Genomic DNA, 24,937 nt, shown 5'->3' with positions numbered 1-24,937 from the left:
CACAAGGGTGATATTGTTGAGATGAATCCCAATTCTGCTAAGATTATAACTACCTTTCTGGGTTACAGGGTTGTGGAATTCAATCTTGAGTCTGACAAGGCATATTTGATCAGACTGGATCAGGACATAAAGAAAGCTAAAATTAATGATCTCAAGGCTGCAATCATTCAAATTGGTGAAGATTCTGCAGAACTTAAAGATGCTAAAAGGAGGATAATTGATGAACTCAGATATGCTGAGAGATATTTGTTGAAGAACTATCTCAGAACAACTCCTGACATCAGAGAGATCAGAAGATGAAGCCAAGTCAAGATCTACAACTACTTAAATTCTGATATGGATACAGACTGATGTTGTTATCAGAAGTTAAAGATTGGTAAAGGTTTAAGGACTGTAAGTTGTAGTTATCTAGTCAAATTCTCATGCATTTATACTTAATGTTTTTGACATCATCAAATATCTGTTAAACTTGTATATTATGCTAATTTACAAGTTGGGGGAGATTGTTAGATATATTTGATAATGTCATGGCTAATGTGATTTATGTTTAGTTTTCAGATCTTACTTAAACAGGATAAATCAGTACTTACTGGAAGTCAGGACTTAAGGATATCAGTAATTATATTATCAGGAGATAATCATCAGAAGATGGATATCAGAACTTAAGTACTGAAGGACGTTCAGATAAGGAAGGCAGCTGGTTAAAGGAAAGAAGATCGAGACAAACATAAGAAGAGATATGCATGAAGAAGGAATTCTATGAAGAATAGAATACTTGGAAGAAAAGATATCTAATTGATATATTTTAGGAAGCAGAATTATATTCTATATCAATTAGCGATTTTCTTGTAACTGTGTAGAATGCAAAAAGGAAGTAAAGTTATTAGTATAGAAACCAAAATGGTTTATGCTATGACTGGAAACCATCACGTAAAGAAACAAACGGAATTAGGAATAATAGTACCAAAGTTATATAATGATATATTAGAAAAAATTGAACATAAAGAAGAATCTCAAATAACAATCCCAGAAGAAATTGCAATAGATTTTAGTAATAGACAAATGATTCCAAAGCAGAGAATTAAACCAATATTAGAAGGATCCAGATTAAGTTTTAGAAAAGAACAAAATCCTATAAGATTAATTAGATCAATGAGTATGACGAGTAGAAAGATAAATTTAATAAAGATAGATACTGATAGTTTGAAAATAAAAATAATAATATTTGATAAAACAATAACAAGAGACTGTATAGAAGAAATTAATACAGGAGCTACCAAAAGTTTTATTCATATAAGCAAGGTAAATGAAGAAAATTGTAAATGGATAGAACCTCAGACTTACAGATATGCAGAAAATGATAGAGAAATATTTATTACTAAATGTACTAATTTAAAATTTAAAATATTAGACTTGGAATATAATATAAATATAGGAGTAATAGAATATGATAGTTCGAGTGAATTATTATTAGGGAGCGACTTCTTAAAAATGATAAATTATAAAATTAATAATAATGGAATAAAAATAGTAAATCAAGGAAAAAAAATATTTATAGAAAAACTATGAATATACAAGAAAAATTAAGGAATAAGAAAGAAAAGTTAAAGAAGATACAGAGTATGTTAGAAAGCAAAATAGATTCACAAATAAAATACTTAGAATATAAGGAAAGACAAACAAAGTTAGAAAATGATATTAAGAAATTAGAAGAACATAGTAAAAATACTAGTAAATATTGGATAGATGTTGGAAATGGTTGGAAGAAGCGAATCAACAAATAATAAAATGTTAGACTCAGAATTTATAAAAAAATTATGGGAAGAAATAATAGTTAAAGAAAAACTAAATGCAATAATGAGATTGATAGAAAAATAAGATAATCAAGAAAATTTGAGACAAATAATAAGAGAAGAGTTAACAAGCTTATGAAATAATTCTGAAATACCTACTTTAAAAATGATACTAGACAAGTTAATAAAATTAGAAGAAGGAAAACAAGAAATTATACCAGAAAAAGAAATTACAAATAAGTCAGAACTAAAAGCCATAAATGCATGGAGAAGAGTTAATGAGCCAATGATGATAGATATAAGTAAAATGAAACCTAATATATCTGAACCAATAGGAAAAGTATTAGATAATTTGGGACAACTTAGTAAAAAAGGAAAGTTCTAATGGAAACTAAAGAACAAAAAGAATATAATGTGATAACATTTTTAAAGAATCATGGAAAAGAAATTTTAGAAAGAGAAAAATATAAGTATGAACCATTAAAAAAGGAAACAACTAGTGAAAGTAAAGCTGAGTTTAAGATTGATATGATAGAATATTTAAAGTCAAAATTAGAACAACAAAAGGAAGAAGTAGAAGAAATAAGAACGGAGAATAAAAAACTACGATTAAATACTAATGAAGAATGGTTAGAAAAATATAAAAATATAAAAATAAATATAAAGAAACTAAAAAGGAACTAAAAGAGGTAAAAAGAGATTTAGGACAAGCAAAAAAGGAATTAAATGAAAAAACAGAAGAAAATAAAAAAAGAAATAGAAATGTTGAAAAAGCAATTAAATAAGTTAAAAGAAAAAAAAAAGGATACAAGTGAAGTTTCTAGTACCGTGTCTACAAATAATAATACAAGTACTAGTGAATCGGAACAAGATAATTTAGGAAAAATGGTGAATATAATAGAAGAATATAATAGTAGTTATGAGGAAAATTCTGAAATAGAAATAGAAAATAAAAATATAATAGAAGCTTTAGAAAGAATGAAAAATATAAATGCAGTAATAAAACAAGAATCGAATAGTGACCAAGAAGATAAAGATAATTATACTGATATAGAAACTGAAGGAATAAAAAATGAGGAGATGGATAACTACCCAGAAGAAGAAGTAACCGACCATAATATGGAAGTTATAACAAGATATAGGAACACGATACCAAAACACATACCAATAGGACAACATAATGAATTTAAAGAATTCATAGGATCAATGTCACAAGGCGTAAACTTAAATGGATACTTTTTAGACTTAGATAATGTATATGAAGAACAAGAAATTAGTAGGAGAATAACTGATTGGAATTTAGGAATGTATATAGCATTAATGAACTCCACTCATACAGATGAGTTAGAATATACTTATAACTTGATCTCAAAAATGTTAATTGGAAAGGTAGCATATTGGATAGAATCCATAGAATATCAGTTAAAAACTGAAGTACTAAGGTATGCAACGGATTGGAAATCAATGTTACAAATATTTGATATGATATTAAAAAGAGAATTCTTAGGAGAACCTTGGATAGTAGCTAGAGACCAAGTTCTAATAGAAAGAAAAATAGAAATAATAATGAATCTAAATAACATGAAATGCTGTAAAATTAACAAGTTACCAGAATATACTATAAGTTTTACTAAATTCTTTTATGAAGCTAGATTCTTACCCGAAGAAGGACATATATATCAACAATTATATTATGATCATTTACCACAACCTTATAATACTGAGATAACTAAGGAATATAATAAGTTAGAACCTCGTGAGAACACTCTGGGTGAAAGAATAAGAGTACTAAGAGGATATCTAATGAGAAAATGTGAAGAATATAGGGTACAACAGAAGGTTAAAAAGGATAAAAAACTAGGATTAAGAGAAATATGTGGATTCACTGAAAGAAGACTAGTATTTGGATGTGAAGATAAAAAACCCTATAGGAACTATAAGAAGAGGTATAATAAGAAAAAATCATATGATAAGTATAGAAGCAAACAAAATAGAAATAATTATCCTTATAAATATAACAGATATAAGAGAAAAAGATTTAAGAAATTTAGAAATACACCAGAAAATAGGAGAAGATATAAAAATAAGAGAAAGTTTAGAAGAAAACCTTTTAAAAAGAAAGATATAAGTGAATGTTAATGTTGGAATTGCAATGAAAAAGGACATTATGCTAATATATGTCCTAAACTGACAGAAAAGAAAGTAAAATATATAAATACATCACAATTTATAATGGAAATAGAACAAATTAAAGAAGATGACAATAGATGGTATGAATATGAAGAGTTTTATGTTAGTGAAACTGATAATGAAATAAACTTTATAAATTATGAATCATCTAGTGAAAGCAATTGAGAGGAATGGTAGCAATATACATAGAAGCAGATGTAGAATATAAAAAATATAAATTCCTAAAACAAAAAATATTTATAGATAGTGGAGCAAATCTATGTCTAGTAAAAAAGGAAGTTTTAGCAAATCTATGTCTAATAATATAGATGGGAAAAATCTAATGCACATAGAACTAGGGTATCAGGATTTAATGAACAAAAGAAAGAATTAGATGTAATAGCAAAAAACATGAGAATAAAGCTAAATAAAACATTTAGAGCAATTTATAAAAACAATAAACCGGCATGGAATATTATTGTCTGAAACGAAATCTGGAATCTTTAAAAATAAGATAGAATATTTAGGATACAAAATAGATAAAGAATGTATACAATTACAAGATCATATAGTAACAAAGATTATAAATTTTAAGGATAAATTAGAAAATAAAAAAGAGGTACAACAGTTTTTAGGAATAGTAAATTATGCCTCAGATCATATTAAAGACTTACCTAAATTAAGAAAACCATTACAGGAACTAACAAAAAATAAACCTTTTGAATGGACAAAAGAACATGAAAACTGTATAAAAATTCTTAAGGAAAAGGTGAAAGATTTACCAAAACATAGAATACCCATAGAAATAGATCATTTAGAATTATATGCTGATGCTAGCAATATAGGATGGGGAGCAGTCCTAATAGCATATGAGAAGGATGACATAGATAAAGAAAAGCCACATATATGTGGATATGCAGGAGGAACTTGGAAACCTAATGAATCAAACTACCACATAAATGAAAAAGAACTATTAGCTGTAAAATATGGGATTAAGAAGTTTCATTATCATTTATTGCCTGTTAAATTTGTAGTAAGAACAGATAATACTCAAGTAAAAGCCTTTATTACTAATAAAATAGAATTAGTACCAGAATTAAATAAAAGAAGAAAATGGCAATCTTTTTTCTGTTGTTATGATTTTGTAATAAAAAATATATCAGGAACAAAAAATGTGTTAGCTGACTATCTTAACAGAGAAAATAAACAATGAAAATAGAATATACAAGAAGACAAGCTCAACCATGGAAAATAATATCGGGATCTTTAATAATATGGACTACTACTTCAGAAGCTGTAGAATTTATAAAAAAAATTGCTCTCGAAGTATTAGATGAAAATAATACAGAAAAACTGGAAGAAGCATATAAAGGATTTCTAGAAATAGAAAAACACATTGGTTATTATTTCACTCCTAATAGAAGGTATATTGATGAATTATTAATATCAATTATTAGAAAATTAAATGCCATTGAATGTCATGCATTTTGTTTTTGTAAAGGGAAAATTTAATTGTCTGTTGTTCTTAGCAGGATAACAAAAGATGGAAAATTTTGAGAAATATATCACTGATGTCACTTCTCATATATCAACCAATAATGAGAAAACCACCAAACTCCAAAAGGAGATAGAAACCCTGGTTCAGGAGAACCAACATTTTCTGAAATAAATTATGGAAGCTATAAAAGACAAAACAACTCTACAAGCTTTAGTTGCAATCCCTACAATAAAACCTATGACATTTTCATCAAATCTTGCAACCATGCCATCACCTTCAACCAACATATCAACTACTCTGTCAAATTTATCAATGAGTGATAAGCTGAAACACTCACCTGAGATAGTGAAAACATATGAGCAAATGATGAAATATTATGATTATAAATCTAACCCTGATATTTACAGACTGACAAAATCTACAAAATATCCCAGATATATTTGTTGTGAAAATGCAAAACCTGACATAGTCTATAACCTGTTTATACATGGTTTTGTTGACAAGATCTTAACAAATGAAACCATGTATTGTATATCAAAGCTACCAAGTATAATTGTCAAATCCGTGGAAGCTATGGTACGGGAAATGGGAGCAGGCTCATACGGAATACAAGTTTTTGATGCATCAACTGATCTAGTTGGAAAACCCATAATAATATGTCAACTATTTAAATTGGGAAGGAATATGGCAGATATTGTGGGAGAAACCAAAAGCTTGAAATTGCCAAATCCCTGTGATATTAACAAATTCCAGGAATGGTTATGTGAAAAACGAGCCATTGGACTAGCTACCCTCAGGTCCAAAATACAAGATATACTACGAGCTCGGAAAGCTATAATCACCGAAAGTATAATAACCTTATATTATGATAATATTATACAAAATTCAGGTACCATGGCATTAGAGATAATGCTTGATAAAATAGAAAACCTGAAATATAATCATGCAAAACATACTACTGAATATTATCAAAGAATAACAGGTCCTCGAAAGAGACCTATTATCAGTCTAAAAGATGATGACAAAGGGAATTCTGATCCCTTTGCATGATACAAAAATGGTGTGATACACCAAAACACTGTAAATTGAATGGTGAAAACCAAAAAATATGAAAAAGTTATATTACCAGGAGATTCCCTTCAACAAAAATATCAAGGCAAAATGACAAAAATGGAGAAAGAAGAAAAGAAAAAGCAGATTCCCTGGAAAAGATGACAGATCCTGCAAGATATCATGGAAGACACAGAAGATAAAGATGAAGAAAATATGAAGAGACGACAAAAGAAGAAATGGCAGACAAAGAAATGGCAGACAAAGAAAATAAAAGATTCCTGGAAAAAACCTGCAAAAAAGAATTATTAGTAATTATGTAAAAGAAACCGGTTATCCCGGTAATCTGTAACCATATAGAAGGACTACTATAAATAAGTCCATGCATGAAATGTAAAGGATATCTGAAAATTTCTGAAGTTCAATTCTCTCTCTCTTTGAATATTTCTGGCTAAACTTCTTCAGTCTCTATAAACTCTACTAAGAATATATCATAATAGTAGAAAAGATTATTTTATATGTATTCTATACAATCAGGATTGATTCAGAAAAATAATACCTTGAAGAATAGCAATATGGAAGAGACCGTGTGAGGACTCCTGCATCCAGCCAAAGAATATCCAAAGGAGCTTGGAGAGCGTTATGGATAATAGGGCAAGGGTGAGTTGAGACTTCCGGTGACCAGAAAGCTATTGTAAAAGGTAAAAATTCTGATTTAAATCTTATTATGTATGATAGCATTATAAAATAATGTTCTCTAAGATTATGATGTATAATTAGTATGAGGTTATAGGGATGATTTCATTTAAAATAATGAATTCATTTTTGTCTACTGCTTACTACATGCAAAAAATAACCATATTAATCGATACGAATATGTATGCGCCTTCCCTCTTTAGGGTTGTGAGATATATAAACGATCCAGAGCTAGGTATCAGAAATTTTATGTTCTAGTAAACTTTATTACCAAAATCTATTCCTTTTTATTCATATTTGCTTCAAAATAATGTATTTTATGTTTGACACATTATAGGAAAGGTATGATATTCCTGAACACTGCAACAAGTGGATAAAAAGGAGTATTTAATACTTGTTCGAGAGTGCAAAAGTCCCGTGTGAAGAAGAATCAGTACAAAAAATATGCCACTGACGAGTATTAAAACATGCCGGATAAAATTTCATTTGATGATTCTAAGTTATGGATGAAGTATCGGGAAGATGAAGGAGTTCGGGTACTCTTAATAAACATGCATATATAAAGTAGACTTAAAGTCGAGTAACCATTTACTTCAATTTTTTTGGTACCTCTAAGTACAATTTGAGTCAAGAATTTCATTTTTTAATAATAGACACTTGAAAAGGAGAATGCAGTCTATCGTAATTCATATGCTGACCACGCACTCTCGGCCGCAAATCTCCGCTGAAATTAGAGACAAATTGGTATGACATGGTTTTAAAATATGAAAAATCAACATATTTAATTCTGATATGTTATATTTTAGCCAAAGTCGTACGACATTACTTTTTATTTTTGTGTGTTTTTTTATATATGCTAGAAAAGCAAAGACCCCAATTCAGAATCATCATGTGATGAATTCATGTGAACTTCCACCACTAACCATATAACAATACAAAATTGGAAAAATAACTCAAATAAATATACATAAACTAATTCCTTAAGCTAACCAACAAACTTAATATAATCAATTGAAATACAAACCCATAAAACACGGAATTTGAAATACACATACAAGGAGACATAATTTAACAAAAAAAAATAAGAACCCAATTAAACACATAAAAGTGAGAAGACGTAAATAATGTCAAAGAGACATATTTAACATATATTGTGAATTCCAAATATTAATTACGAATTTTAAAATAATTGAAATAATTAAGAATCCCCAAAAATCGAGGGTTTACAAATATTAAACTAATAATTATACAAATAAGATATTGAATTCATACTATAAACAAATGTCATAAAAGCTTGAAACGAACTAAATTCAGATCCAAAGACGAAAGCTTTAAATCCAACTTCAACTTCGAGTTTACCTATTACGGAGTTTCAAGGATGGAGAAAGAGGTATAATATGTATTGGGTGTGTTGTTTAAAGGTATCTTTTGGGTAATAGTAATTTTCAGATAACAGGCTTCAGTAGAAAATTTGGCGGCTTCTATTTCCAATTCAACAAGTTTCTGAACCAAATTTTATTTTTTCGCTTTTTAATAACATATTTTTTTATAATCGACGGCAACACTACAAGAAATATGGGCTATAAGAGACCATCACAAATATGATAGTCATGTATCCTTTGATTTTTATCCTCATTTCCAACCGAATATAACCATCCAACATGGTTGGTCGATCGCAATTATAATCATAACCAACCAAGTACCAACCCACGTTGGTCGATTTTCCTTCTTTTGAGTTAACCTTTGTGCAAATAGTTTAATGTTTAATGACTAAATAGCAAGTTAATTATAGTACATTGATCAGTTAGCAAGTTTTTTGAGTTTAATGACCTAGATGCATGTTGGTCATGAGTTCAATGATAATTTAGCCTATTAAAAATATTTACACATGGGATATATAATGACATAGGCCGGGGTATAGTAATACAAAAAAGTGTAAAACTCTCTAGGCCCGCCCTGGATATAAATCTAACCTAAGCAAGATCTGAACCACCAACAAACTATCAACCTTCCGATCAGCCAGATAGCCGTGATATAGCTTTAGATCATTATTTCTTCTCTGCATCCAGATCTTCAGGGGTCTGGTAAGTAGAAAGGAAAAAAGTACTTTGATTTTCCTGTAAAAACCTGCATAACAGCATGGTTAAGTACTAGATTTATAACCACAGAAATATATACCAAAATTTTTTGCACAGTAGTTTGAAGGAAAAAACATACTTTATCAAGCCCAGTATCTCATGTTCGAGCTTCATCCGCATTTCTTCTTCAATATTTACATCTTGTAGGATCTCCGGTAACTTAACTATAATTGGAGAATGTAATCAAATTAACAAAAAAAAAAGAATATTGTGGCATAAATATGGTAATTGTTCTAATTAGATAAAAGAATTTAAACATTTGATGATAGAATCAAAACAGAAACATGTGAGAAATTATGCCGTAATCACATTATATGCATGCTAATATTCTAATACTATCAAATTAAATCCCGTTATGAAAAGAATGTAAGATAAAATCTACTTAAATAATTGAATTAATAAATATCTCTAACACTAGTCAATCATACCAAAGAGACGCAATAAATGTTCAGCTCCATATGCTACTGAAGGAGGGATGTTCTCTGCACTCAATGCTTCGTATTGTTTGCGCTCGTTATTGTACAGTAGCATTGTAGGAAGTGCTTTGTCAAAGTAATAACGTATCCCGTATAAGATTTCTTGTATTTCATCTCTCAACCTATTACCAGAAAGCATGTCAGAAGATGGATGACTGCAGCATCCACATTAGCACAAAAAATGCTACATGAAAGACATTTAAAAATTATATGACGGTAACCAAAAAGGAAAATACAAATACTTAATTAGGTAATCTGGCATCAGGAATTTAAAAATATATAGGGAACATCAAATATAGAACACCAACTTACATGTTATTCTTTTTCACTTTGAACCTAAAGTACTTCTTCAATATGTCATCGACATTTGGGTTGCGAGGAAGCTTAACAAGCTGCTAGGCGACACAGGACAATTCAATACCATAATTAACAATATCACATTAGAGAATGCTAAAAATGAAAATAGCGACAACAATATTTCATTGAACCTTGAACCCAGAGATTAAATTGAAAAATGTCTAAAATTTATAAAGTGAAAGACTGAAATACCTTGCCTAGACTGGTTACAAATTCAGAATCATCCACTAGTTGTTTCTTTAGCATTCTTGGTATTTCAATATTCATATTCTCCTCGGCTAACAAGATTTCTGAAAAAAGAAAAACAAAATGTAATCCCCACAAGCTACTTGATCGTGTTATAAGTTAAAATTGAGAACTCTTGTAACATATATTTTATTGTATAAATGTATGAAATATCAAATAGTTCTAACCATCAGACTCCTTTGCTTTTCCCTTATCGCCAGACTTAGTGTTCGTAGCCAACTGATTTTGAATATCTTCATTAGATTGCTTGGCTTTTCCCTTATGGCCAGACTTAGTGTTCTTAGCCAACTGAATTTGAATATTCTCATCAGTAAACTTCATCAGACGATCAGTTCCCAGCCATTCATCCCATCTGTTATGTAAATAGGTTTTTTAATGTTTGAGTATATAGGACGAGTAGCCATGTCTTGCCAGTGACAAAAAATGGGTTGCACTGCTCTTTTATTGTGCAACTCTTTTAAGATGTATACAAACACAATCACCATTAAAAAATCTTAAAAACACAATTCAACAAGATTCAATGTTTGACAAGGGAGCATGCTTCCACATATATGTACTCACCTTTTATTCCAACCCTGCACATATAAAGGGACCAAATCAATAAATTTTGATTATGACTATTAAACTTCCAAAGTTATATAAGTTATTGCTTGTTAAAAGAGAGAGAACCCATTATTAAAGCATGGTGAATCTCTCAACAATATACTCACAGGATAATGAACCAAATATCTCTTTGCTGTCATGCTAGATTCAACAACCGTCAACACCTATAAAAGAAATTAAGAAACATGATTTTACCCATTTTGTTGTGAAAAAACGGCCACAAAGAATGTCAAAGATACAAAGAGAGGAAAAGCCATTTTACAGTTATTTCTACAAATTAATGGAAATGAGACTTGACACAAGAAATCAAATTTTTAAAATGCATCAAAATGCATGATAATATACAAAGTTTTACCTTGGCCTCATACCATTTGTCACTATAAGAAGCCCAAACTTTCTCACCTTCTTCATAAAGACTATTATCCGAGGAACAGTTCATCAAGTCAACCCCAGTTTTTGATTTTGGCATTTCCCTGGGGGGCACTTAAAACCTGCAGATACAAACTAGGGGGCGCTATATATAAGAATACTAAGTTGTTTGCGGCAATGGCTTAGAGAATACACGATTGAAAGGTTCTTATATAGTGAGAGTTTATTATGACCTAGTTGACACGCATACATGTTAACTGAAACTTTTCTCACTAGTCGCGTCCTTACCTGAACAGTCCTGTCCTTTTACAATTCTTACAATTTATACAATATTTTGTTCATTTTTCAAAAAAGAATGCTTCTATTTTTTTTAATACTTTAAAGAGGAGATTGAAAAAAAAAATTAGAGCTCTTTTTTTATGGGAAAAAAATATGAAAATTAAAAAATATGTAAATTATGTTCAAGGGTCTTAAAAATATTTATACTAGTTATACCACAAGTTAAAAATTTCAACTTAACTAATCATCAAAGTTAAATTAAAAAATACAAAACAGGTATTTTCGTAAAATGAGTTGTTTTAGTTGAGAAAAATAGAAAATATAATGTGTTTTACCTGAAAAGATAATTGGTTAGTTATAAATATAAAAATTATGACCAAAAATCAAAACTTTCAACGTTTTCAATGTTCGGGCACCTAGACACATACTATACATTTATTCCATTTAAACTCGCATATTATATTTTTTTTATTTGCTAGAAAATATGCTAGGAAATAGTTTTAGCGATAAAAAATCGAGAATAAAATCTATAGAAACAATTTTCCTCATTGATAAAAATATATCATCTAATTGAATGTCTAAAATAACACACTAAAAATCTTTTTGAGCCCCTCAAAAGTGAAACCCCATGAAAAAACTACGGGGAAAAAGAGTGCCCCTATACATTACATTCTATACTAAAATTAAGAATAAAACTAGTGTCTTCCAAAAGTTACTAGAATTCCTTCATGTCACCAAAATTGTTGTTAAATTAATTTGAAAAGCGAGCATTGTGTTTTAAAATCTGATAAGAGAACACCAATTAAATCTCTTTCAAGTATCGTGAAAACAACAACAAATTAAAAAATTAAAATAAAATAAGGAGAATATGTTAAAAATGAGAGAAAATTAAACATGATAAATATTAATTTATTATAACAAACGAATGTACATACAATTCATAAAAACAAAGAAATAAAATAAAGTCTAACAAAAAGAACCAACAAAGTGGCATGTAAAATGCCAAAATATATGTCATCAAATAAGTCATCTATAAAAGATATAACATTAGCCTTCAATCAAGACACTAATTGAAATCTTTTGGTCAAATAACTAATCAAATAATTTTGAGAAATAATTTTATTTGACAAAATAATTCAAAAGAAAAATACAATCAATTCATACCTTAATTGCAACTCAATTAATTCACTGATTATGACATTCTGACTCCTGACTCATATGTCAGGCCAAACACTCAACTCTTGTAGCCGACAAAAAAAGAGGAAACTTTGATTGAATGCCTGCAAGAGTCGAAAAAAATACTTTTAAACTCTTTGTTTTTTTTTTAAATCTTTAAACTCTTTGTTTTTTGTTCAAAATTGTACTACCCTCTACTGTATAATGAGAGGTTTAGTTGAAAATAAAACAACAAATAATTAAAACTTTGATGTCAAAATTACTCAATAAGAAGCATTCACAAGAAATTGATAATTCGGGTGCAAAAAAAAGAGTGAAACTATTGTGAATAGAAGCACTAACTAGGGTCGAGAACTTTGTATTGATAATTCTCAACAATGATTCATCGACTGTACATAGTGTTCACTGATCTGCAATTATAATGCATTTTGTTATAATTATTATATGGTAATAAAATTGAGATAGAAATTAAGAAAATTATTTATAGAAATTCATGGACAAAAAAGAATGTAATATGGTTAATAAACTAATTAGATAATCACCAATGCCCATAAAATCATGTGACTAAAAACAAGTAATCATGTGATCAGTTTGGTTACTATTTTTTATTAGAATAAAATAATAGTAATGTATGTAATCAGTTAAGATTTTAATTTTTTGTATTAACTCTGCCAAGATAGCTATCGCTAAGAAAGCAAGTAAATCTACACTTCAACAAATAAGAAAGTGAAGAGTTCGCCTTCAGGGAACCTTTTAAAGCCGACATGTAGTAAGTTGTAAAAATAACGTGGCAATATTAAAAGTGGTTCAGTTACTGCTTTTGTGGCTTTACGGGAACGTCATGAGCAAAACCTAGAAGTTGATCCAAGGGTTGAGGATACTGGTCAGTCTACTTTAAATGATAATTAAGAAGAAGTTGAACAGATACGGTATATTTACACATGAATTCCCAGTTGTACGATAATTTAGAGTATACCTCCTAAAAAATTTCTACATCTTTTATACCTGGACAGCTCCTAAAAAATTTAAAGGAGTGTCAAAATGTTAAAAGTTCGTGGTAGGAGTTCATTATTAGCCCTAGGCTTTAAAGTAGCACTACCATGTGCACGTGTCTTTCTTTGAGTTCCCTCCTTTCTGGGGTTCACGACTTCTTTTATATTTCCAAATATTGAGCCCATATACCTTCTTTACAGCCTCTTGGGGGGATGACTGGTGGATCAAGAATAGGCATTTCAGGGAAGATGCAGATATAACAGATACGGAAGGGGAGCTCAACCCTGCGAAAGTTGATCATAATTAGGTAAAGAGCTCTCTAATAAAAAGGTGGTGATTAAATCGAATAAATGCAGAAGCCTAGACAGAGATAAGAAATTTTCTGCGGATGCTAGTTAAGGATCATGTGTCTCTTACTCATGTCCACTGCATGTTATTCTAGAAGAACTAAAGAACAAACTGTTGCATTATGTTCCGGTAACCTTTATTACCAAAATCTATTCCTTTTTATTCATATGTTTGCTTCATAATAATGTATTTTATGTTTGACACATTATAGGAAAGGTACGATATTCCTGAACACTGCAACAAGTGGATAAAAAGGAGTATTTAATACTTGTTCGAGAGTGCAAAAGTCCCGTGTGAAGAAGAATCAGTACAAAAAATATGCCACTGACGAGGAAAGGATTGAAAACATGCCGGATAAAATTTCATTTGATGATTCTAAGTTATGGATGAAGTATCGGGAAGATGAAGGAGTTCGGGTACTCTTAATAAACATGCATATATAAAGTAGACTTAAAGTCGAGTAACCATTTACTTCAATTTTTTTGGTACCTCTAAGTACAATTTGAGTCAAGAATTTCATTTTTTAATAATAGACACTTGAAAAGGAGAATGCAGTCTATCGTAATTCATATGCTGACCACGCACTCTCTGCCGCAAATCTCCGCTGAAATTAGAGACAAATTGGTATGACATGGTTTTAAAATATGAAAAATCAACATATTTAATTCTGATATGTTATATTTTAGCCAAAGTGGTACGACATTACTTTTTATTTTTGTGTGTTTTTTTATATATGCTAGAAAAGCAAAGACCCCAATTCAGAATCATCATGTGATGAATTCATGTGAACTTCCACCACTAACCATATAACAATACAAAATCGGAAAAATAACTCAAATAAATATACATAAACTAATTCCTTAAGCTAACCAACAAACTTACTATAATCAATTGAAATACAAACCCATAAAACACGTAATTTGAAATACACATACAAGGAGACATAATTTAACAAAAAAAAATAAGAACCCAATTAAACACACAAAAGTGAGACGACGTAAATAATGTCAAAGAGACATATTTAACATATATTGTGAATTCCAAATATTAATTACGAATTTTAAAATTATTGAAATAATTAAGAATCCCCAAAAATCGAGGGTTTACAAATATTAAACTAATAATTATACAAATAAGATATTGAATTCATACTATAAACATATGTCATAAAAGCTTGAAACGAACTAAATTCAGATCCAAAGACGAAAGTTTTAAATCCAACTTCAACTTCGAGTTTACCTATTACGGAGCTTCAAGGATGGAGAAAGAGGTATAATATGTATTGGGTGTGTTGTTTAAAGGTATCTTTTGGGTAATAGTAATTTTCAGATAACAGGCTTAAGTAGAAAATTTGGCGGCTTCTATTTCCAATTCAACAAGTTTCTGAACCAAATTTTATTTTTTCGCTTTTTAATAACATATTTTTTTATAATCTACGGCAACACTACAAGAAATATGGGCTATAAGAGACCATCACAAATATGATAGTCCTGTATCCTTTGATTTTTATCCTCATTTCCAACCGAATATAACCATCCAACATGGTTGGTCGATCGCAATTATAATCATAACCAACCAAGTACCAACCCACGTTGGTCGATTTTCCTTCTTTTTAGTTAACCTTTGTGCAAAAAGTTTGATGTTTAATGACTAAATAGCAAGTTAATTCTAGTACATTGATCAGTTAGCAAGTTTTTTGAGTTTAATGACCTAGATGCATGTTGGTCATGAGTTCAATGATAATTTAGCCTATTAAAAACATTTACACATGGGATATATAATGACATAGGCCAGGGTATAGTAATACAAAAAAGTGTAAAACTCTCTAGGCCCGCCCTGGATATAAATCTAACCTAAGCAGGATCTGAACCACCAACAAACTATCAACCTTCCGATCATCCAGATAGCCGTGATATAGCTTTAGATCATTATTTCTTCTCTGCATCCAGATCTTCAGGGGTCTGGTAAGTAGAAAGGAAAAAAGTACTTTGATTTTCCTGCAAAAACCTGCATAACAGCATGGTTAAGTACTAGATTTATAACCACAGAAATATATAACAAAAATTTTTGCACAGTAGTTTGAAGGAAAAAACATACTTTATCAAGCCCAGTATCTCATGTTCGAGCTTCATCCGCATTTCTTCTTCAATATTTACATCTTGTAGGATCTCCGGTAACTTAACTATAATTGGAGAATGTAATCAAATTAACAAAAAAAAAGAATATTGTGGCATAAATATGGTAATTGTTCTAGTAAGATAAAAGAATTTAAACATTTGATGATAGAATCAAAACAGAAACATGTGAGAAATTATGCCGTAATCACATTATATGCATGCTAATACTCTAATACTATCAAATTAAATCCCGTTATGAAAAGAATGTAAGATAAAATCTACTTAAATAATTGAATTAATAAACATCTCTAACACTAGTCAAGCATACCTAAGAGACGCAATAAATGTTCAGCTCCATATGCTACTGAAGGAGGGATGTTCTCTGCACTCAATGCTTCGTATTGTTTGCGCTCGTTATTATACAGTAGCATAGCATTGTAGGAAGTGCTTTGTCAAAGTAATAACGTATCCCATATAAGATTTCTTGTATTTCATCTCTCAACCTATTACCAGAAAGCATGTCAGAAGATGGATGACTACAGCATCCACATTAGCACAAAAAATGCTACATGAAAGACATTTAAAAATTATATGACGGTAACCAAAAAGGAAAATACAAATACTTAATTAGGTAATCTGGCATCAGGAATTTAAAAATATATAGGGAACATCAAATATAGAACACCAACTTACATGTTATTCTTTTTCACTTTGAACCTAAAGTACTTCTTCAATATGTCATCGACATTTGGGGTGCGAGGAAGCTTAACAAGCTGCTAGGCGACACAGGACAATTCAATACCATAATTAACATTATCACATTAGAGAATGCTAAAAATGAAAATAGCGACAACACTATTTCATTGAACCTTGAACCCAGAGATTAAATTGAAAAATATCTAAAATTTATAAAGTGAAAGACTGAAATACCTTGCCTAGGCTGGTTACAAATTCAGAATCATCCACTAGTTGTTTCTTTAGCATTCTTGGAATTTCAATATTCATATTCTCCTCGGCTAACAAGATTTCTGAAAAAAGAAAAACAAAATGTAATCCCCACAAGCTACTTGATCGTGTTATAAGTTAAAATTGAGAACTCTTGTAACATATATTTTATTGTATAAATGTATGAAATATCAAATAGTTCTAACCATCAGACTCCTTTGCTTTTCCCTTATCGCCAGACTTAGTGTTCGTAGCCAACTGATTTTGAATATCTTCATTAGATTGCTTGGCTTTTCCCTTATGGCCAGACTTAGTGTTCTTAGCCAACTGAATTTGAATATTCTCATCAGTAAACTTCATCAGACGATCAGTTCCCAGCCATTCATCCCATCTGTTATGTAAATAGGTTTTTTAATGTTTGAGTATATAGGACGAGTAGCCATGTCTTGCCAGTGACAAAAAATGGGTTGCACTGCTCTTTTATTGTGCAACTCTTTTAAGATGTATACAAACACAATCACCATTAAAAAATCTTAAAAACACAATTCAACAAGATTCAATGTTTGACAAGGGAGCATGCTTCCACATATATGTACTCACCTTTTATTCCAACCCTGCACATATAAAGGGACCAAATCAATAAATTTTGATTATGACTATTAAACTTCCAAAGTTATATAAGTTATTGCTTGTTAAAAGAGAGAGAACCCATTATTAAAGCATGGTGAATCTCTCAACAATATACTCACAGGATAATGAACCAAATATCTCTTTGCTGTCATGCTAGATTCAACAACCGTCAACACCTATAAAAGAAATTAAGAAACATGATTTTACCCATTTTGTTGTGAAAAAACGGCCACAAAGAATGTCAAAGATACAAAGAGAGGAAAAGCCATTTTACAGTTATTTCTACAAATTAATGGAAATGAGACTTGACACAAGAAATCAAATTTTTAAAATGCATCAAAATGCATGATAATATACAAAGTTTTACCTTGGCCTCATACCATTTGTCACTATAAGAAGCCCAAACTTTCTCACCTTCTTCATAAAGACTATTATCCGAGGAACAGTTCATCAAGTCAACCCCAGTTTTTGATTTTGGCATTTCCCTGGGGGGCACTTAAAACCTGCAGATACAAACTAGGGGGCGCTATATATAAGAATACTAAGTTGTTTGCGGCAATGGCTTAGAGAATACACGATTGAAAGGTTCTTATATAGTGAGAGTTTATTATGACCTAGTTGACACGCATACATGTTAACTGAAACTTTTCTCACTAGTCGCGTCCTTAGCTGAACAGTCGTGTCCTTTTACAATTCTTATAATTTATACAATATTTTGTTCATTTTTCAAAAAAGAATGCTTCTATTTTTTTTAATACTTTAAAGAGGAGATTGGAAAAAAAAAATTAGAGCTCTTTTTTTATGGGAAAAAAATATGAAAATTAAAAAATATGTAAATTATGTTCAAGGGTCTTAAAAATATTTATACTAGTTATACCACAAGTTAAAAATTTCAACTTAACTAATCATCAAAGTTAAATTAAAAAATACAAAACAGGTATTTTCGTAAAATGAGTTGTTTTAGTTGAGAAAAATAGAAAATATAATGTGGTTTACCTGAAAAGATAATTGGTTAGTTATAAATATAAAAATTATGACCAAAAATCAAAACTTTCAAGTTTTCAATGTTCGGGCACCTAGACACATACTATACATTTATTCCATTTAAACTCGCATATTATATTTTTTTTATTTGCTAGAAAATATGCTAGGAAATAGTTTTAGCGATAAAAAATCGAGAATAAAATCTATAGAAACAATTTTCCTCATTGATAAAAATATATCATCTAATTGAATGTCTAAAATAACACACTAAAAATCTTTTTGAGCCCCTCAAAAGTGAAACCCCATGAAAAACCTAGGGGAAAAAGAGTGCCCCTATACATTACATTCTATACTAAAATTAAGAATAAAACTAGTGTCTTCCAAAAGTTACTAGAATTCCTTCATGTCACCAAAGTTGTTGTTAAATTAATTTGAAAAGCGAGCATTGTGTTTTAAAATCTGATAAGAGAACACCAATTAAATCTCTTTCAAGTATCGTGAAAACAACAACAAATTAAAAAATTAAAATAAAATAAGGAGAATATGTTAAAAATGAGAGAAAATTAAACGTGATAAATATTAATTTATTATAACAAACGAATGTACATACAATTCATAAAAACAAAGAAATAAAATAAAGTCTAACAAAAAGAACCAACAAAGTGGCATGTAAAATGTCAAAATATATGTCATCAAATAAGTCATCTATAAAAGATATAACATTAGCCTTCAATCAAGACACTAATTGAAATCTTTTGGTCAAATAACTAATCAAATAATTTTGAGAAATAATTTTATTTGACAAAATAATTCAAAAGAAAAATACAATCAATTCATACCTTAATTGCAACTCAATTAATTCACTGATTATGACATTCTGACTCCTGACTCATATGTCAGGCCAAACACTCAACTCTTGTAGCCGACAAAAAAAGAGGAAACTTTGATTGTATGCCTGCAAGAGTCGAAAAAAATACTTTTAAACTCTTTGTTTTTTTTTTGAAATCTTTAAACTCTTTGTTTTTTGTTCAAAATTGTACTACCCTCTACTGTATAATGAGAGGTTTAGTTGAAAATAAAACAACAAATAATTAAAACTTTGATATCAAAATTACTCAATAAGAAGCATTCACAAGAAATTGATAATTAGGGTGCAAAAAAAAGAGTGAAACTATTGTGAATAGAAGCACTAACTAGGGTCGAGAACTTTGTATTGATAATTCTCAACAATGATTCATCGACTGTACATCGTGTTCACTGATCTGCAATTATAATGCATTTTGTTATAATTATTATATGGTAATAAAATTGAGATAGAAATTAAGAAAATTATTTATAGAAATTCATGGACAAAAAAGAATGTAATATGGTTAATAAACTAATTAGATAATCACCAATGCCCATAAAATCATGTGACTAAAAACAAGTAATCATGTGATCAGTTTGGTTACTATTTTTTATTAGAATAAAATAATAGTAATGTATGTAATCAGTTAAGATTTTAATTTTTTGTATTAAGTCTGCCAAGATAGCTATTGCTAAGAAAGCAAGTAAATCTACACTTCAACAAATAAGAAAGTGAAGAGTTCACCTTCACGGAACCTTTTAAAGCTGACATGTAGTAAGTTGTAAAAATAACGTGGCAATATTAAAAGTGGTTCAGTTACTGCTTTTGTGGCTTTACGGTAACGTCATGAGCAAAACCTAGAAGTTGATCCAAGGGTTGAGGATACTGGTCAGTCTACTTTAAATGATAATTAAGAAGAAGTTGAACAGATACGGTATATTTACACATGAATTCCCAGTTGTACGATAATTTAGAGTATACCTCCTAAAAAATTTCTACATCTTTTATACCTCTCCTAAAAAATTTAAAGGAGTGTCAAAATGTTAAAAGTTCGTGGTAGGAGTTCATTATTAGCCCTAGGCTTTAAAGTAGCACTACCATGTGCACGTGTCTTTCTTTGAGTTCCCTCCTTTCTGGGGTTCACGACTTCTTTTATATTTCCAAATATTGAGCCCATATACCTTCTTTACAGCCTCTTGGGGGGATGACTGGTGGATCAAGAATAGGCATTTCAGGGAAGATGCAGATATAACAGATACGGAAGGGGAGCTCAACCCTGCGAAAGTTGATCATAATTAGGTAAAGAGCTCTCTAATAAAAAGGTGGTGATTAAATCGAATAAATGCAGAAGCCTAGACAGAGATAAGAAATTTTCTGCGGATGCTAGTTAAGGATCATGTGTCTCTTACTCATGTCCACTGCATGTTATTCTAGAAGAACTAAAGAACAAACTGTTGCATTATGTTCCGGTAACCTTTATTACCAAAATCTATTCCTTTTTATTCATATGTTTGCTTCATAATAATGTATTTTATGTTTGACACATTATAGGAAAGGTACGATATTCCTGAACACTGCAACAAGTGGATAAAAAGGAGTATTTAATACTTGTTCGAGAGTGCAAAAGTCCCGTGTGAAGAAGAATCAGTACAAAAAATATGCCACTGACGAGGAAAGGATTGAAAACATGCCGGATAAAATTTCATTTGATGATTCTAAGTTATGGATGAAGTATCGGGAAGATGAAGGAGTTCGGGTACTCTTAATAAACATGCATATATAAAGTAGACTTAAAGTCGAGTAACCATTTACTTCAATTTTTTTGGTACCTCTAAGTACAATTTGAGTCAAGAATTTCATTTTTTAATAATAGACACTTGAAAAGGAGAATGCAGTCTATCGTAATTCATATGCTGACCACGCACTCTCTGCCGCAAATCTCCGCTGAAATTAGAGACAAATTGGTATGACATGGTTTTAAAATATGAAAAATCAACATATTTAATTCTGATATGTTATATTTTAGCCAAAGTGGTACGACATTACTTTTTATTTTTGTGTGTTTTTTTATATATGCTAGAAAAGCAAAGACCCCAATTCAGAATCATCATGTGATGAATTCATGTGAACTTCCACCACTAACCATATAACAATACAAAATCGGAAAAATAACTCAAATAAATATACATAAACTAATTCCTTAAGCTAACCAACAAACTTACTATAATCAATTGAAATACAAACCCATAAAACACGTAATTTGAAATACACATACAAGGAGACATAATTTAACAAAAAAAAATAAGAACCCAATTAAACACACAAAAGTGAGACGACGTAAATAATGTCAAAGAGACATATTTAACATATATTGTGAATTCCAAATATTAATTACGAATTTTAAAATTATTGAAATAATTAAGAATCCCCAAAAATCGAGGGTTTACAAATATTAAACTAATAATTATACAAATAAGATATTGAATTCATACTATAAACATATGTCATAAAAGCTTGAAACGAACTAAATTCAGATCCAAAGACGAAAGCTTTAAATCAACCTTCAACTTCGAGTTTACCTATTACGGAGCTTCAAGGATGGAGAAAGAGGTATAATATGTATTGGGTGTGTTGTTTAAAGGTATCTTTTGGGTAATAGTAATTTTCAGATAACAGGCTTAAGTAGAAAATTTGGCGGCTTCTATTTCCAATTCAACAAGTTTCCGAACCAAATTTTATTTTTTCGCTTTTTAATAACATATTTTTTTATAATCTACGGCAACACTACAAGAAATATGGGCTATAAGAGACCATCACAAATATGATAGTCCTGTATCCTTTGATTTTTATCCTCATTTCCAACCGAATATAACCATCCAACATGGTTGGTCGATCGCAATTATAATCATAACCAACCAAGTACCAACCCACGTTGGTCGATTTTCCTTCTTTTTAGTTAACCTTTGTGCAAAAAGTTTGATGTTTAATGACTAAATAGCAAGTTAATTCTAGTACATTGATCAGTTAGCAAGTTTTTTGAGTTTAATGACCTAGATGCATGTTGGTCATGAGTTCAATGATAATTTAGCCTATTAAAAACATTTACACATGGGATATATAATGACATAGGCCAGGGTATAGTAATACAAAAAAGTGTAAAACTCTCTAGGCCCGCCCTGGATATAAATCTAACCTAAGCAGGATCTGAACCACCAACAAACTATCAACCTTCCGATCATCCAGATAGCCGTGATATAGCTTTAGATCATTATTTCTTCTCTGCATCCAGATCTTCAGGGGTCTGGTAAGTAGAAAGGAAAAAAGTACTTTGATTTTCCTGCAAAAACCTGCATAACAGCATGGTTAAGTACTAGATTTATAACCACAGAAATATATAACAAAAATTTTTGCACAGTAGTTTGAAGGAAAAAACATACTTTATCAAGCCCAGTATCTCATGTTCGAGCTTCATCCGCATTTCTTCTTCAATATTTACATCTTGTAGGATCTCCGGTAACTTAACTATAATTGGAGAATGTAATCAAATTAACAAAAAAAAAAGAATATTGTGGCATAAATATGGTAATTGTTCTAATAAGATAAAAGAATTTAAACATTTGATGATAGAATCAAAACAGAAACATGTGAGAAATTATGCCGTAATCACATTATATGCATGCTAATACTCTAATACTATCAAATTAAATCCGGTTATGAAAAGAATGTAAGATAAAATCTACTTAAATAATTGAATTAATAAACATCTCTAACACTAGTCAAGCATACCTAAGAGACGCAATAAATGTTCAGCTCCATATGCTACTGAAGGAGGGATGTTCTCTGCACTCAATGCTTCGTATTGTTTGCGCTCGTTATTGTACAGTAGCATTGTAGGAAGTGCTTTGTCAAAGTAATAACGTATCCCATATAAGATTTCTTGTATTTCATCTCTCAACCTATTACCAGAAAGCATGTCAGAAGATGGATGACTACAGCATCCACATTAGCACAAAAAATGCTACATGAAAGACATTTAAAAATTATATGACGGTAACCAAAAAGGAAAATACAAATACTTAATTAGGTAATCTGGCATCAGGAATTTAAAAATATATAGGGAACATCAAATATAGAACACCAACTTACATGTTATTCTTTTTCACTTTGAACCTAAAGTACTTCTTCAATATGTCATCGACATTTGGGGTGCGAGGAAGCTTAACAAGCTGCTAGGCGACACAGGACAATTCAATACCATAATTAACATTATCACATTAGAGAATGCTAAAAATGAAAATAGCGACAACACTATTTCATTGAACCTTGAACCCAGAGATTAAATTGAAAAATATCTAAAATTTATAAAGTGAAAGACTGAAATACCTTGCCTAGGCTGGTTACAAATTCAGAATCATCCACTAGTTGTTTCTTTAGCATTCTTGGAATTTCAATATTCATATTCTCCTCGGCTAACAAGATTTCTGAAAAAAGAAAAACAAAATGTAATCCCCACAAGCTACTTGATCGTGTTATAAGTTAAAATTGAGAACTCTTGTAACATATATTTTATTGTATAAATGTATGAAATATCAAATAGTTCTAACCATCAGACTCCTTTGCTTTTCCCTTATCGCCAGACTTAGTGTTCGTAGCCAACTGATTTTGAATATCTTCATTAGATTGCTTGGCTTTTCCCTTATGGCCAGACTTAGTGTTCTTAGCCAACTGAATTTGAATATTCTCATCAGTAAACTTCATCAGACGATCAGTTCCCAGCCATTCATCCCATCTGTTATGTAAATAGGTTTTTTAATGTTTGAGTATATAGGACGAGTAGCCATGTCTTGCCAGTGACAAAAAATGGGTTGCACTGCTCTTTTATTGTGCAACTCTTTTAAGATGTATACAAACACAATCACCATTAAAAAATCTTAAAAACACAATTCAACAAGATTCAATGTTTGACAAGGGAGCATGCTTCCACATATATGTACTCACCTTTTATTCCAACCCTGCACATATAAAGGGACCAAATCAATAAATTTTGATTATGACTATTAAACTTCCAAAGTTATATAAGTTATTGCTTGTTAAAAGAGAGAGAACCCATTATTAAAGCATGGTGAATCTCTCAACAATATACTCACAGGATAATGAACCAAATATCTCTTTGCTGTCATGCTAGATTCAACAACCGTCAACACCTATAAAAGAAATTAAGAA

At 30.2% G+C, this 24,937-nt stretch overlaps 1 protein-coding gene and 2 long non-coding RNA genes across 3 annotated transcripts; all 3 read right to left on the bottom strand.

Annotated features, from left to right (window-relative positions):
• Positions 1 to 9,254: 9,254 nt before the first annotated feature.
• On the bottom strand, positions 9,255 to 10,899 carry LOC141720159 (protein MRG2-like). Its single transcript, XM_074522515.1, has 6 exons — positions 10,591 to 10,899; positions 10,370 to 10,467; positions 10,133 to 10,212; positions 9,773 to 9,975; positions 9,424 to 9,508; positions 9,255 to 9,333 (listed from the first exon to the last, which is right to left on the bottom strand). The coding sequence occupies exons 1-6, from the start codon at positions 10,742 to 10,744 to the stop codon at positions 9,255 to 9,257; spliced, it is 699 nt and encodes a 232-aa protein (XP_074378616.1). The 5' UTR covers positions 10,745 to 10,899.
• A 6,100-nt stretch (positions 10,900 to 16,999) lies between these two features.
• On the bottom strand, positions 17,000 to 17,768 carry LOC141717340 (uncharacterized). The gene is made up of 3 exons (XR_012573580.1): positions 17,460 to 17,768; positions 17,239 to 17,336; positions 17,000 to 17,081 (listed from the first exon to the last, which is right to left on the bottom strand). It is a non-coding gene; the product is annotated as an uncharacterized LOC141717340 (long non-coding RNA).
• Positions 17,769 to 23,858: 6,090 nt separating this feature from the next.
• LOC141720570 (uncharacterized) lies at positions 23,859 to 24,627 on the bottom strand. Its single transcript, XR_012574439.1, has 3 exons — positions 24,319 to 24,627; positions 24,098 to 24,195; positions 23,859 to 23,940 (listed from the first exon to the last, which is right to left on the bottom strand). It is a non-coding gene; the product is annotated as an uncharacterized LOC141720570 (long non-coding RNA).
• Between the last annotated feature and the right edge of the window lie 310 nt (positions 24,628 to 24,937).

The sequence above is a fragment of the Apium graveolens genome, chromosome 4 (assembly GCF_009905375.1).
Source record: "Apium graveolens cultivar Ventura chromosome 4, ASM990537v1, whole genome shotgun sequence".
NCBI classification, from domain to species: Eukaryota; Viridiplantae; Streptophyta; class Magnoliopsida; order Apiales; family Apiaceae; genus Apium; species Apium graveolens.
The sequence above is the reverse complement of the archived record's forward strand: the minus strand, read 5'-3'. Positions and strand labels throughout refer to the sequence as shown.